Source organism: Cebus imitator, unplaced genomic scaffold (assembly GCF_001604975.1).
Source record: "Cebus imitator isolate Cc_AM_T3 unplaced genomic scaffold, Cebus_imitator-1.0 Scaffold52, whole genome shotgun sequence".
Classification (NCBI taxonomy): Eukaryota; Metazoa; Chordata; class Mammalia; order Primates; family Cebidae; genus Cebus; species Cebus imitator.
In genome coordinates, this window is record NW_016107367.1 from 1472158 (window position 1) to 1488372 (window position 16215).

Consider the following 16215-nt stretch of genomic DNA (forward strand, 5'->3'; position numbering starts at 1 on the left):
AAAAAAAAAAAAAAGAAATCTGTAAGGAGTCAGGCCAGGCACAGGGCCTCACACCTGTAATCTCAGCACTTCGGGAGGCTGAGGTAGGGGATCGCTTGAGCCCAGCAGGCTGAGGCTGCAGTGTGTGTGACCATGCCACTGCACTCCAGTCTGGGTGACACAGCGAGACCCTGTCTCCAAAAACAAACACGCACACACGGTTACGTCTTGAAATTGCACAGTGTTGTTAGTCTTCCAGCTTCGTTTTTTCACAGTTGTTTTGGCTATTCCAGATCCTTTGCATTTCCATATGAATTTTAGAATGAGCTTTTCAATTTCTTGAGAAAAAAAGCCTGCTGAGATTCTAATGGAGATTACGTTGATTTGGGGAAAAGTGACTTCCCAATGATATTGAGTCTTCTGACTCAGAAACGTGATTCATAGTGCTCTAAGGATGAGGTGAGTGAACTGCTGTTGTAACAATTAACAATGTCCATCACACAGGAAGCCCAGTCACAGAACAAAATCTCAAGAATTGTGAAAACAAGGAAGCCGACATGCTACAGGAGTTGTCCAAGAACTGTCCTGCCTGTGTGCGTATTCAGAACTAAAGTGGATGACCACAGGACTGGCTCCCTCCTGTCACAGTATATGGTAAGCCTCTCAGGAAGGGACATGCCCCTTCCCAAGGGCAGTGGACAGACCAACCTGTTGGAAGTTTTTGGGGCCCTGAATATCACACAAATACTAGAGCTGACTTTTAAAGGCAGCTTTACTCAAGAGAGAATGCTATTTTGGTTTGCATTCTTGATCAAGTTCTTAATCTACTAGAGAGCAGGACCTACATTTTAAATATGTACGTGCCTTTCAGGTACATTACCTTCTGGATATAGTTTACTCTTTGCCTAGCTTTAATTCTGACCCAAGTTAAAGGCTGTATCAAAAAGAAAAATCCCCAACCCTAAGCTATTTACTAGGTAAGAACTGGCTTTTTTGGCAGGGAGGTGGGGGGTGGGGATGGAGTTTTGTTCTTGTTGCCCAGGCCAGAGTGCCATAGCACAGTCTCGGCTCACTGTAACCTCTGCCTCCGAGTTCAAGTGATTCTCTTGCCTCAGCCTCCCAAGTAGCTGGGACTACAGGCACCTGCCACCATGCCTGGCTAATTTTTCTATTTTTAGCAGAGAGGGGGTTTCATCATGTTGGCCAGGCTGGTTTTGAACTTCTGACCACAGGTGATCTGCCCGCCTTGGCCTCCCAAAGTGCTGGGATTACAGGTGTGAGCCACCGCACCTGGCCAAGAACTGGCTTTTTAAGTGTGTAGCCTTGTGTCTTAAAAACGAACACATGGTCACAAACTCCCAGGCAGGCTCCCTGACAGGAGACACTGACTGTGTTTCCTTCTGTGTGCGCTAACGAGGACAGCTTACGTGTCTTTAGCAAATTTGAAGCCATAAAATCAAAATGGTGATTAAAAAGGCAACCTGAAATTCCTGAGTTATGAAAAAAATATCAAGGACGAACATTAACACTCCCACAGAGAGAGAAATATATACACATTTTCGTGTTTTTGATGAAATCTGTTCACTGCTAAGAACATTCATTGTGAGGAAAGTATGGAATCCAACTGGATTAGATAGAAAATTAGTTACTGATGTTCAGAGTGTTCAGTGAGCGTTTCCACTGTATTTCCAGTATTTTCAGGCTTTGATGAGCTGAAAGAAGCATTTGGTCATCTATTCTGCTCTTCACCTGAGTTGAGGAATTAGAAGCGGAAGAGGCAGGCAGCCGCGGCTACCGTGGGGCTGGGGCAACGAGCCCTGTCCTGTGCAACTCTGAGAAAGGAGCCCAGACCAGCGCAGCCCAACTGGGACACAGTGCCACCGTGTAATTCTAAATCTTCTACGAGTCACATTCAGAGAGTAAAAAGAAATGGGGGGGCATTCATTTAATAATATATTTTATTTCATCCAGGTTGAGTATCCCTAATCAGAAAATCTGCAATGCTCCAAAATCCAAACGTTTTGAGCACCAATATGACGCTCAAGGGAATGCTCACTGGGATATTCTGGGTTTCAGAGTTTTGGATGAGGAATGCTCAACTGGTAAACAGAATGCAAATATTCAAATATCTACAAAGATCTGAAATCCAGAACCCTCTGGTGCTACGCACCTTGGATAAGGGATACTCAACCTGCACATCAAAAACATGATCACTTCAACACAGAATTAAAAAATTACAAGTGAGATGTTTTTACACTCTTCCTAGGAAGTGCTAAGAGTACTTGTGGGCTTTTTACACTGACAGCACGGCCTGGTTCAGACAGGCCCCATTTCCAGTGCTCTGTAGCCACGGGTGCTCAGGGCTGCCTGTTGGCACTGAGCTCTGAGGCCGTCTCTTTGTGCTCTTTCTTGGCAATGCCTTGTCCTGTCTGATCAGGTGGAAAATAGGATTTACTTGAATCAAATACTAACAGATTTAAAAACCCTCCCGGTTTAAGTGAGCTCCAAATGACACTGCCTTTATAAACCAGTCGTGTACAGTATTCAATAATGGGGATCATTTCAGCTACTTTCACTTAAAAAAAAGGTGAAAGTGAGTTTATTAAGAAAGAAAAGGAATAAAAGCATGGCTACTCCACAGGCAGAGCAGCCTACTTCCACTTTTTCCATCAGAATTTTAGAGCTGGATGTCCTTAGGAGTTCTTTCGTTGATCAAAAAGTGGTTAAAGTTTCTCAGCGAGAAAGGCCAAGGTCCCCAGACGCTTTGGCAATACTTGTTTCGTTTACAGGCATTTGAAACAGGGAGGAATGCTCAGGGCAACACAGCAGTTGAAAGGCTCCTTGAACCCAAGCAGGAACTAAGTAAACTTTCCTCGTTAGAGCCTAAGTGCTCACATGCCCAACTTAGGAGGAAGAGTGGTAGGAGGCTCTCTTTGCATCAGGGGTGATCTATATGTCCACTCCACAACAAAGGAAAGAAAACCACAGAGCAGGGGCATCACCTGAGGTGGTCTGTGAGCTGGGGTGTCACCCGAGGAGGTCTGTGACATAAGCACTGAAAGACAGTGCCTGGGAGGGGGGCGAGGCAGGTTAGGGGCAAGGTGTCCTTGGGGAGAGGGGTTGTTAGCGTCTGCTGTGAAGAGCTAAAAGGTAGCATCTCTGGGCCAAAGCAGAAGCCAGAGGACTGCAGAGGGAAAAGCGAGGGGTGGAAATGGCTGTGAAGCTTTCGATTCTGCTGGAGTTAACATTTAAAGAGCTAAGAGTTGGGATGACTACTGTTGGTAAATGGAGATACAAATCTCAGGCACATACTTAATCCTTAAAAACGGTTTCTAGTAATTTTATCACTAAGATCTATAGATAAAATGTTTCCTATAAGACTGGCAAAATTTAATTTTTTTTTTTTTTTTGAGATGGAGTTTCGCTCTTGTTACCCAGGCTGGAGTGCAATGGCCCGATCTCGGCTCACCGCAACCTCCGCCTCCTGGGTTCAGGCAATTCTCCTGCCTCAGCCTCCTGAGTAGCTGGGACTACAGGCACGCGCCACCATGCCCAGCTAATTTTTTGTAGTTTTAGTAGAGACGGGGTTTCACCATGTTGACCAGGATGGTCTCGATCTCTTGACCTCGTGATCCACCCGCCTCGGCCTCCCAAAGTGCTGGGATTACAGGCTTGCGCCACCGCGCCTGGCAAAATTTAATTTTTAATTCCAGCTTAAACAGAAGGCACTGATGCAAATCATATCGCCTACTGAAAGTATGTGTATTTCTTAAGCAAATCTGTCACGGGCGCCCAGCTGACCTTGGTGCACTTTTACCTGATGAGCCTCGTCCTTCACTGTCTTTCTCAGCATCTGCACATCTTCAAATAAAGGCCCATCTGTCTCCATTGCAACCGGAATGCTCACGGTGCTGGCTTGACTATACATTGTGTACTGCAATGCAAAGTGCGGAGTCACTCCGTTAGGTGCCCAGGCTCTGAACTCCAAGCTTCTCATCCTGGCCAGGGACGTATCATCTTCCCTGCCGCCCCCCAGGACCCTCTCCCGCAGGAAGCCCACTCTGTGGGAGACTCGACTACACCTGCAGCATGACGCGCCTTCCTGACTCTGGAACCAGAAAGCACTCCCACTGAGACAGCAAAGCAGCTGGTCCCCTACTGCCCGCCCCAGAGATCACCTCCAAGCTCCTCCTGGCCGCTCTGCACCTGATGGAGAGTGGGCCCACACCCCACTGCCTCCGCGGTTCTGACTCCACAAGAGCAGCCAAGCACTAGGTCACGCCCTGGGCTGGGTGGCAGGAGCTGTCTCACCACTGGAACCTTCGTCTCTGGCCACCCATTCTTTGCCAGTGACCTCCAACCTCATGACTCCCTTCCCTTTCCTGTCATGATTGTGTCCTCTCACCGAGGTGGCTAGCACGATTCACTCTCCCCTTTATCCCATTTTCCCAACTTGATTACGAAACCCTCTCATCACATCCCCTGTGACTTGCTCTCCACCAACACAACTGCGGTCTGGGTGAGTTTGCCATTCCTCCCTGTTCCCGTACCTGTTCCCTACGGGTGGCCTGGGACTTCTCCACTCTCCCTGTGCTCTGGATTGAGACGCAGATGGCTCAGCCCTCAGCCACTGGGCCCGGCTGACGCTGTTTTCATGAGTGTAGTGTGGGGGTGAGGTTACCCCGGAGGGTGGCTGAGGGTCCCATGAGGCAGGGTGCCCGGGACAGCATGACTGGGGGCAGTGTCTGCTCGCTCTGATGGGGGACAGGTGAAGGAAGTGGCATCCGTTGTCTGCTGTGACCTGGGAACTGTGCAGGGTACCCATTTGTCCTGCATGGTCGTGTGTGCTGCACCCTCACCTGGCTGATGGGGGAACTGGGACATGGAGGGGCTGGGTAACTTGCTCAGGGCCTCTGAGCTGGGGAGAGGGGAGCGGGGGTTCTCACCCAGGCTGCTCTCATCCATGTGCGCCCATTCTCTGCCCAGTGGGTCCCCAGCTTCAGCCTCTTACAGTCTGCACCCCAAACACAGCAGCGCCCTCCTGCTTCATCCCTGCCCCCCACCCCTCCCAGCCCAGAGCAGCTCCATTCTCAGCTACCATCTGGTGTCGGCCCTCACTTGATGGAGCCGCATCTGGCATGAGCCCTATGGGTGCCCTCTGGCTGCTAAGCCCTTCCTGGCCTTGCCTCGCTGGCCCTCTCTGGGGAATGATGACCGTGAACGCCATCATTCAGCCCTGAACTGCAGCCTCCCTCAGTCTCTGTGATCCCAGCCTCTCCTCCGGGCGTCTTGGGCTCTTTGCTGTGCGCCGTCTTCGGCCCTTTCCCACATCCCCTGCGCCTCCTCCTTCACCAGGCTACCCTGTCCCCCAGCCCAGGCCCTGCTGCTCAACTCCGGGCCCACCTGGCTTCCGCTTCCCCCAAAATAGCTGAGCACACGCCCTAAGCTGGGCTCCTTCCTCGAATGCCAGTAGGACCAGGTCCTCAGCGCCCTCTGTCCTTCACTCCCACAGCTCCGCCCAGCACCACGATCTCCACACGCGTCCCCAACCCTGACGGCCCCAGCACACCATCCACTGTGCCAGAAGAGCTTGCGAAAATGCAAGTCGGACTGGGCCATTTTGCCCTTTAAGGCTCTTTAATATCTGCTCACTCTGTGGGCGAAAATTCTGCTCCCTCCCCACCCTCACCTCTCAGTAGATCACAGCGGCCCTCCCCATAACCCACTCCCCTGCCAGGGCCGACACCTGCCACGCACTGTGTCCCTGCTTTTCTCTACCTCTGCCGCAGGCACCTTCCCTCACGTCTCACTTGGTGACCGCCCTCAGCCAAACCAAGAAGCCTGGCCCCATACTGTGCGTCTTTCTTTGGAGATGGGAATGGATAAGCCAGTCCTGCACCTCCAGCACCCCCACCCACCCCAGGTGTGCTATTCATACAATCTGATTATCCGAGCTGAGTTCATCTGCCTTTCCCAATGGACTGTAAGCTCCTTAAGGCTGGGGCTGTGTCTTGTTCTCATCTTTGTATCTCTAGAAATTTCCACAATTTGGGACACAGCACCTCCTGGAGGGGGCTCACAGTCAGGTACGGAGATCCAGAAACATAAGTGGCTGCAAGACTCCTGAGACGTTTCACCCCAACACTTCCGCTTCTGACTACTCCAGGCAATGAGCAGTGCTTTTCATGGGACCCACCAACAGCCCATGCTTGGAGCATGGCTTGTTGCCCCCTCGGGACAAAGGAGAATGTCCCCACACAAGAACGCTGCCAGATGTTCACAGCAAAATAAACCTCACATAGCGGGGGCACCAGCAGCAGAGGGTTCTGCCTAGGAGTAAAAACCTTCACTGAAGGTTGGGCGCGGTGGCTCATGCCTGTAATCCCAGCACTTTGGGAGGCCGAGGCGGGCAGATCGCGAGGTCAGGAGTTCGAGACCAGCCTTGCTAACATAGTGAAATCCCGTCTCTACTAAAAATATAAAAATTAGCCGGGCATGGTGGTGTGCACTTGTAATCCCAGCTACTCGGGAGGCTGAGGCAGGAGAATCACTTGAACCCAGGAGGGGGGAGGTTGTGGTGAGCCGAGATGGCGCCATGTACTCCGGCCTGGGCAACATAGCGTGACTCCGTCTCAAAACAAACCCTTCACTGAGATGCGTTCCCCACATGAGCTCCTCCCTCAAAGGAAAGGCAGGCATCCAGCCCAGACCCTGCCCTGGGCCGCTCACAGCACCGTTTTGGTCATTGCAAACACTGAGCCACAGTTACTCTGAGTTCACAGAAGTGCCCGTCTGCACTTCACATGGTTCCCGGGAAAGCTGGGGGGAGCAGTAAAATACCATATGGCCCCTTTTGATGGATTAGCAGAAATACATTTATGCTAGAAACTGCCAAGATTTCATGATTAAAAAAAATTAAATCATGTGTGACATTAAAAACCCCAATGAAGCTGCCACAATGCCTCAAGTAAGACTCAGTCCTGAGGGCACCGCAGCCTTCCCGGGCCCCGACGCCTGCTGGGCGCGTCGTGTGTTTGAGCGGATGGCGGCTCAGTCTGCAGGGGCGGTGAGGGCCTCAGGGAACACGGAGCCAGTCCCTGGGAACCCACCTTAAAAAGCCCGCAAACCAATCTCCACAGGCAGGTCTGAGATGGAAAACCAAACCTTGAAAGCCCAATTGTTTTCACTACAGCAATAAAGACTGTGTTATCCACCACACTGCTGACTTTCTGTTGCTGTTGTAATGGCAAACAGTGACCAGAATCTAGAGACTTTCTCCTGAGAATGAGAAGCAAGTACTGAGGCCGGAGTGTCCAGCTCTGAGGTATTAACCCATGAAGTATTTTCTGCTTAGGAGACCATGTGCCATGCAACTAGAGCGTGCGGACAAGACTCATGGGGACTGCGTCACAGATGGCATCAACACACAGATGAGGACGGGGCAGGGTCAAGCTCCAGCATCACAGGTGGTCAAAGTCCAGTGCAAAACCCAGGGCACGTCTGCCATCACCACAGACGTTTGTAAGGAGAGCAACCAAAAAGAATACACAAAGTTACTTGAGAACATTCAGGAAAAGTTGAGAAAAAGAAAAAGAACAATATGTATTTTGGAAGAAACACTAGTTCTGTACAGTATGTACAGTGGTGAAGCTGGGCCATGTTTGTCAACACAAACAACCAACTCTTGGTTTGTAATATAACAATTTTATGCAATTTTTTCAATAACTTATTTTAATAAGTTATTTCTAAGTAAATAAAATCAGCCCTTCTGATTCGTGTGTGTGTGCATGCGCGTGTATGATTTCTCACATGTTTCGAGGCTGCTGATTTTGAATGCATGTGTGCTGGGGTCTTTGAAAATCCTATCTGAGGCCTGTCTGCACCCCTTTACCTGTGGCCCTTCAGAACAAGGCAAGACACACAGGACAGCGTCAGGCAGGGCTGGGCCTTGCAAACCTCCCCAGGTTTATAGTGTTACTGTTTTAAAACGAGTATCAGTTTTTTAACCACACTTTCAACATAAATTCAATTAGTTAAAGTAGATACCTATAGCTATCTACCTCAATTAAGGACTATACAGTTTTAGACTGTAATCTTAAAACAGCATTTCTATGTAAGCATGAATAAATACTGCGAGAAAAATGTTGGCTGCCTGTCTGAGGTGGACTCAAGGACTTACACTTAGAAATAGCACTCACTTTGCCTATGGTTTGAGTCTCTTGATTGTAGTTTCATCAGAGTACACAAACCAATATGATGTTCTATAGGTAAATACATACTTTTCACTTTATATTCATGTAGAACTTTTTATTAAATGTCAGAGAAATTTTGAAACCATCTTAGATAACTGTGCATCTCTCACTAAAAGAAATAAATCGTTCAGCAAAATCTTTTCTGGAGAGCTGGAGGAAAGCCTGAGAGTTCGTAGAGTGGCAAAGATTCAGACGAGATTTTCTGAAAAAGATTTCCTTTACGAGAGGCACTGTTACGTCAGGCACACAGAACATGAAGGAACAACTGTCAGGATAATTGATCATCGAGACCAGTGTACATAAAACCCAAAGACCATGACACTGGAAGCCCCCCCAGGACCATGGTGCCCTGGCAGCCGGAACTGCTGGGAGCTCCAGGGGGTCCAGCCATTGGTGCAGGCTCCCCAGGGCACACTGGCACCCACTGCTGGGACGGGAAGGAAGGTTAGTTGTTAACGAGGCAGAATTCAGATAATTTTTAATGATAAAAGGCTGGGCCTACAGACACCTCGTACAAAGAAAGAGGATATCAAAATGTCATCCTTAATCTATTTCCAATTGAATTTCCTTTTGGAATTAATTTCATGAGAAAAAGGGAAATATGGTTTGAGTTACAGCATCTATGATGTCTGACAGAGAGAGCACAGTCTTGGCTTGTATTTAAGTTTTCTTTTTACCACAGTATATTCATAAGACTCAGGTCTTATTTAAAAAGCAGAAGAAAAAAGTCAATTCTGTGGTAAAAACGTTATGGGGCAAAATAAGTAGTTGTACAAGAGGAGGGTTACAAACTTTAAAAGTACTTTTTATTGCAGGCATTTTCATATACAACGTTAGTGAAATCAAGTCCCCCCCTCCCATGATGAAGACATATTCCTATCTTATAAAAACATTCAAGTAACCCTGGACATTTTCATGTTACTCTCTTTTTTAGTACCTGGGGATTGGCTTTGGCTAGATTTTCTATTTTAACCCATGCTTCTTCCCGTTCTTTCATTTTTAGCTTCTCTCTGAAAAACAGCAAAACGTCATCTGTGTTAGAGATGAATCGCACACCAGAACGCGCCATGGGCACAGCACAGGCATGGTCAGTGGGAGCGGCTCCTCCCGCGGCCCTCTCCGTCCATCCCCGCACTCACCACAGTGCTGAGCACACACGAGAAACACACCAAGATTTAAACCTAGAAAGTATTAAAGTGCTAAAAATTTAACATGTCCAAGAACTGAACTCTTCAAAGAAACCTTACATAAGTAAGTCTCACGTCTCCATCCTTCCCCCTTCCCCTGGTTAGTCATTTCTTTATGGGACCTATATGATTTCGATGAGAGGTCATACATCCACTGAAAAACAAGACTGCAGTACAGTGGAAAGGGACCAGTGTAAAGAAGCCAACATTCCCCTTCTGACAATATTAAAAAGGAAAAGTCTTAGGAGCCAGGAGACCTGGGTTGTTGACTGACTCCACTGTGAGTCACATGACTCTCAGTAAGTCACTTAACTCAGATCCAAGTTTTTTTTTTTTTTTTTTTTTTTGAGACAGGGTCTCACTCTGTCCCCCATACTGGAGTAAAGTGGCATGATCTAGGCCCACTGCAACCTCCACCTCCCAGGCTCAAGCAATTCTCCTGCCTCAGTCTCCTGAGTAGGTGGGATTACAGGCACGTGCCATTATTACCCGGCTAATTTTTGTATTTTTAGTAGATACAGGGTTTCACCATGTTGGCCAGGTTAGTCTCGAACTCCTGACCTCAAATGATCCACCCGCCATGACCTCCCAAAGTGCTGGGATTACAGGCATGAGCCACCACGCCTGGCCAGGATCCCAGTTTTTTAACCCAGAAAATGTACTACACAACCTTTAAGGTCCTGTTGAGAAAGCTGTGGGATTCCAGGAGAGGAAGATCCGCCATCAGAAAGCCCTGCTGCATGCACGCTTCCTATCCATCCGCACACTGCACTGAGCGCCCAGAGGACGGGCCGCGCAGCTGGCAACTCGGGAGGAATGGCTGCCTGTCTCCCCGGGCCCTGTCCTAATTTATTTCTCATCATCTCTCACACTCTATACTTCACTTATTTCTATTTTGCGTTTTTTCTCTTTCCACCCTACCCAGAATATAAACCCCAAAAGGGCATGGATTTTTGTGGGTTTTATTCATTGCTATATTGCCAGAATCTAAAACAGGGCCTGGTGTATAGGTAAATATTCACATATTTGTCAAAGGAGTGAGTAAATGGCAGTTGTTTTATACACACACACACACACACAGACACACACACACACACACACACAAACTGTATTTTGAACTACATTCATGCAAACCTTTTCTGCCTTAGCCAGTTTTAAGTGACAAGCGAAGAATAACATCTGCCAATAATCCATACTCAACTTGGAAGAAGCGACCACTGACTACTTAATCACATTGTTATTTGCACGGCCTAGGGACGAAGTACCTTGTCAGTTAGACCACCCCTCAACAGATGTGGGCTCAAAGGCACGAAAGCAGGACCCTGACTTTGCAAAGAACAGACTAGATTCCAAAGGACACCTACATTGATGGAGTTCATTAAGTCAGAATGAAGCCACATCGAAAGGAAGATTCTTGCTCTCTTGTATAAACTTTACAGGATATAATTCAAATCCCTGTCTTACGAACATGAAAAATGACTATACATTATAGCCTTTAAACCCATTACAGCCCAAGAAAAGAACAAATTCTGAATGTTAAATTCTTGCCCACATAAGCACTTTTTGCAAAGATGATTAATCTACCAGTGCGAGGAGGAGAAGAACTAGCTTTAACCACCTGTTCTTTCCAAGTAAGTAATTATAACACAGTCTTAATTTCCCTTCCAAGTATGAGAGGCCTGTTTTTGCCTTCACGTGAAGAATAACTTTTTAGGACAAAACAATGGAAGAGGCTTATTTAGGATTAAGAAAAAAACCCTGGAAACAGTAACTTGTGAAGGGAACAACTCACTTTAGTTTCTCTGCTTTGAACTGTTGTGTGCAGTCATCAAATAGCTTTTGGTTCATCTCCATGAAGAGCTTCAGGGCGTTGTATATCAAGCCATGTATTGTCCTGGAAAGACAAGTGCACGGTGAGCCTGGGGGCACGTGCTCCTGCACAGCTCCCGCCCTCCGCACACCTAGGCTGCTCCATGTTCCCAGCCCACACCGCACAGGTTCCCTCAGCTCTAAGTGCAAGGCCTGCTCATTCCCAGAGACTTGTTTTCCAACAGTCAGCCACACACCCGAGACTTTCTTCACAGTGGCTCCCACACAGCCCAGTCACGGAGATCACTCCGCTTACTGTCCCCAGCTGACAGTAGCCAAAACCACCTTGCTCAGAAACTAAACTGAATTTAAAATGTTGAAACTTGAACAAACACAATTAAGATGAAATTATAAAGAGGACAATAATGGTAATAGTTTATTTCCTATAAATGTCAGTTTCTTTTCATCCTGTTCCCTGAGGACAGAAAAATTAATTTTAATAATGCCAAAACAGAGGTTTGAAAGAGCAAATAAAATTAGCATAACACAGCTTAATCAAAGCCTAATTCTCAGGCTCTAACACACAGGGAGAGGGAAAGAGGCCAAGTGGTCCCAGCTGAGCCTCTAGGTGACCCTAGTCCCAGCTGCCATCAGATTGCAACCACATAGGAGCCCTGATCCCCCAGCAGACACCAGCAGAAACCTGAGCAGCAGAGCCTGGTCAGCCCACAGAATTGTGAGCAACAGTTGCCGGGAGTTAAAAAACAAACAAATACCAAAAACGTAACCCTCAAATCACAATTACCTCTTAATCCACTTTATAATAAAATCCAAATAGTACTTAGAAAATACTTAAAAGAACATTTTTTTCTTTGCAATGGGAAGGAATTGAAAGTCAGTTATTAATTGTGCTGACTTGCTCACCATACTAAATTATACACAACAAATACGGCTACACTCCAGGAGCTTTCGTTGTCCTTGTTGAGCTCAATTAAAAAAAAAAATTGGATGGGCATGGAGGCTCATGCCTGTAGTCCCAGCACTTTGGGAGGCCGAGGTGGGTGGATCATGAGGTCAGGAGTTCAAGACCAGCCTGGCCAAGATGGTAAAACCCCATCTCTCCTAAAAAAATACAAAAATTAGCTGGGCGTGGTGGCAGGTGCCTATAATCTCAGCTACTGGGAAGGCAGAGGCAAAGAACTGCTTGAACCCAGGAGGCAGAGGTTGCAGTGAGCTGAGATTGTGCCACTGCACTCCAGCCTGGCGACAGAGCGGACTCCATCTGAAATAAATGAATGAATGAATGAATACAAGCCAGGTGTGGTGGCTCATACCTGTAATCCCAGCACTCTGGGAGGCCGAGGCGGGTGGATCACAGGGTTAGGAGTTCAAAATCGGCCTGGCCAAGATGGCGAAACCCTGTCTCTACTAAAAAATACAAAAATCAGCTGGGCATGGTGGCACACACCTGTAATCCCAGCTACTCGGGAGGCAGAGGCAGAGAATTGCTTGAACCTGGGAGGTGGGGTTGCTGTGGGCTGAGATTGTACCACTGCACTCCAGCCTGGGTGACAGAATGAGACTCTGTCTCTAAAAGGAAAAAATTCAATGCAAAGCAGGCGCAGTGGCTCACGCCTATAATCCCAGCACTTTGGGAGGCCAAGGCAGGTGGGTCACTTGAGGTCAGGAGTTCAAGACCAGCCTGACCAACATGGTGAAACCCCATCTCTACTACAAATATAAAAATTAGCTGGGCATGGTGGCTTGTACCTTTAGTTCTAGCTACTTGGGAGGCTGAGGTAGGAGAATCACTTGAACCTGGGAGGTGGAGGCTGCAGTGAGCCGAGATCACGCCACTGTGCGGCCTCCTAACTCCCAGTGTCTGTTGGGGCAGCCTGGGCAGCCACAGAGCAAGACTCCATCTCAAGAAAATAAATGCTCCACAGAACAGGCTGTTGGGGTGGATGTGCTGTATTAACAACTGCACCCCCACACTACTGCCGCGAGGGTCATGGCTGATGCTGCTTCCGCTGCTATCAGCACGGCTGCTGGCCCTACAGCCACCAAGTGACAGCAAATGCTTACTCGGTGCCTATCATAAGCCTCGTACTTTATGCATATTAGCAATCTTCACAGCCAAGTGGAGGTTGTTGCAAGGCAAAGCAGTTGACTTTCTCAGTTTTTCCGAAGAGAAAACCGTGGCTGAGAAAGAGCTGGTGAGAGCGAACTTGCCCGCGTTTGGACAGCTGGTCAGGAGGAGGATGGGAATGTGAACCAACGTCATCCTTCCTCTGATCTGCCTGCCCTTCTCTGTTCAATTCCTGGGAAGCAACCCTAACAGGACTTGATGCTGGTGGACCGGCTGGACCCTCGCTCTGGGGTCTGGCTCAGAGCTCCAGGGCTAACACCTGTCTGGCTGCCGCCCTGCAGAATTCTGGAAAGGAGGCAGTGCCACCTGCAGCCTTGAGCGGGCAGGGAGAGAGGGTGTGTGGGAGAGGGCTGGTGCGCCGGCAGCAGGCTGTGCAGCACAGCAGGAGGGGTGCCCCCATAGACACTGCGAGTTAGGAGACCACACTGGGCCAGAGTGCCGCTCGCCAGCTTCATGAGCTCAGACTGGACTGCCGCCGCTCACCAAGTCTTCCCCTCCTCACAGGGAAACTAAGGGAGGAGAGCTGGATAGCACGGCTCTGCTCTTCTTTAAGTTCTGAGTTATAATTACAATATACAAAGGAAAGATGAAAGAAGGTGGGGAAAGAAAAACTCACATACTCCTATTTCTTTAAATAACAGGAGTGTTAGATGATTCTATATTAATAAACAATACAGCCAGGTGCAGTGGCTCACATAATCCCAGCACTTTGGGAGGCTGAGGTGGGCGGATCACTTGAGCCCAGGAGTTCGAGACCAGCTTGGGCAACATGGCAAAACCCCATCTCTACAAAATATACAAGAATAGTCCTAGCTACTCGGGACGCTGAAGCAGGAGGTTTGCTTGAGCCCAGGAGGTCGAGGCTTAAATGAGCCATGATTGTGATTACACTCTAGCTTGGGCGATACAGCAAGACCCTGTCTAAAAATAAACAAAATTCAAAATTAAAAAAAGACAAATAAATAAAAAATGTGGCACCCAAATCAACTGTTTCTTTTTAAAGTCTCAGAAAACTATTGCTCAGTAAACAGATTGATTCATCCTCTTTAAGTCAAAAGATGAAAGAGCAGAGTAGAAGGAAATGCTTTTGGCTCCTGGGGCTGTAGGGCTGTGTTAGGGTCGCCTGCCTCCCTCTTCTTCTCTGGGTAGTAACCACCGTGGGGTGGTTTTTGGGGCTCACAGAGGGGCTCATCCAGGGTGCACGTCAGCGAAGCTCAAGAAACACCCTGAGAATGCGGCGGTCACTGTGCTCCTGCGGGGGCTGAGCCCTACCAGCTCTGCAGAGACCTTCGGCTCCTCTGCAGGATGCTCAGGAAGAGGCCTGGAAGCTGCTTTTACTGGGAGGTGGCTGCAAACCAATGCGCCTCTACACTGGCTAGAAATGAAGGTGAGGTGGTCACATGAAAGGCCACAGACGCAACCCACACTGCGACTTAATTTATGGGTCCACAAATCAATTGACATTGCTGTTTTTCAACTGATATTTAAAATTCAGATTTTTACTCTAACTGAAGCAGCGGCAAAATGTGCCACATTTTAAGATGACTGAAGAAGACGGCAGCCAGTTCTTTCTTACTTGTTCCAGTGGGTCTTTGAGTTGCGGTACAGGGAGGGAAACATGATGGGCAGAATCTTCGCTGCGTTGTCACTGATCAAACTCATGATGTATTCGTTGTTCCAGTAATAGAGCGCTCGCTCTGCCACCTGAAAGACACAAGTAGGTGGCCTGCTGGAGGTCGTGCCTGAGACACGGGGCAGGTGTCCTTGCTGTTAAACCTGTGAGTCGGGTGATGAACTACGTTGGACCAGAAAGTTATGATTATTTCTATAAATTCAAAATAGTCTAGACTGTAACCCTGAAAAGCCTTCAGCAAAGAGGCGGATAATTTCCTGTACATCAAGGAATCAAGAACACTGTCACATATTTCTCCACTTATTCAATAAACATTTATGTTGGACGCTGGTTAGATGCTGAGGCGGCTACTCAAAGGAGGTTGTTCCACCCATCGGCCCGCCTCCCCCCGTCAGCTCTAGTGTGTGTGCTGTGTTCTGCTGAGCGTTCAGCACTGAGCAAGCCAAGGCAGAAATCCCTGCCTCCATGGAGCTCACATCCTCGTGGGGAGGAGACAGGTGATGGATGATGATTAATTTACTAGAAATGGTGAGTCACATGCAAAGGGCAGCAGGGCAGGAGGACAGGCAATGTGTGTGGGGTTGGGTGGCTTCAATGCAGAGGAGGTGACTTCTGAGTGAGGACCAGAGGGAGGAGAGGTCCAGAGTTGTCAGCAAGGGGCTGGCCGAGGACCACTGCAGAGGGCAGTGAGGGCACAAATGAGAGGGCAGGCGAACAGGGCCCGAGTGCATTGGCCCTTACTCACGGGAAGCCACTGGAGGTTCCCCTATTTCTTTTTTTTTGAGACAGAATTTCGCTCTGTCACCCAGGCTAGAGTGCAGTGGCCCCATCTTGACTCACTGCAACCTCCACCTCCTGGGTTCAAGCGATTCTCCTACCTCAGCCTTCCAGGTGGCTGGGATTACAGGCATGCGTCATCACGCCTCACTAATTTTTGCATTTTTAGTAGAGATGGGATTTCATCATGCTGACCAGACTGGTCTTGAACTGCTGACCTCAGGGAAAAAAAACAAAATCTAAAAATTAAGAATGAGCAGGGTACAGTGGCTCATGCCTGTAATCCCAGCACTTTGGGAGGCTGAGGTGGGCAGATTATGAGGTTGGGAGTTTAAGACCAGCCTGGTCAATATTTTGAAACTCCGTCTCTACTAAAAATAGAAAAATTAGCTAGGGGTAGTGGTACACGCCTGTGGTTCCAGCTACTTG

General features: G+C 48.3%; 1 protein-coding gene across 8 annotated transcripts in view; it reads right to left on the bottom strand.

Moving 5' to 3' along the window:
* Positions 1 to 16215, bottom strand: part of PPP2R5C (protein phosphatase 2 regulatory subunit B'gamma) — a 170570-nt gene that overhangs the window by 6617 nt on the left and 147738 nt on the right. For 4 of the 8 annotated variants that reach the window (XM_017528091.2, XM_037738303.1, XM_017528098.2 and 1 more), the window contains 4 exons: positions 14953 to 15080; positions 11211 to 11312; positions 9169 to 9241; positions 3797 to 3913 (listed from right to left, as the gene is read on the bottom strand). In XM_017528091.2, the coding sequence (XP_017383580.1) occupies positions 3797 to 3913; positions 9169 to 9241; positions 11211 to 11312; positions 14953 to 15080 (420 nt within the window). Of the gene's footprint in view, positions 1 to 1922; positions 2409 to 3796; positions 3914 to 9015; positions 9242 to 11210; positions 11313 to 14952; positions 15081 to 16215 lie in introns of those variants that run through there. The other 4 variants (XM_017528096.2, XM_017528093.2, XM_017528092.2 and 1 more) reach the window with 3 other exon arrangements.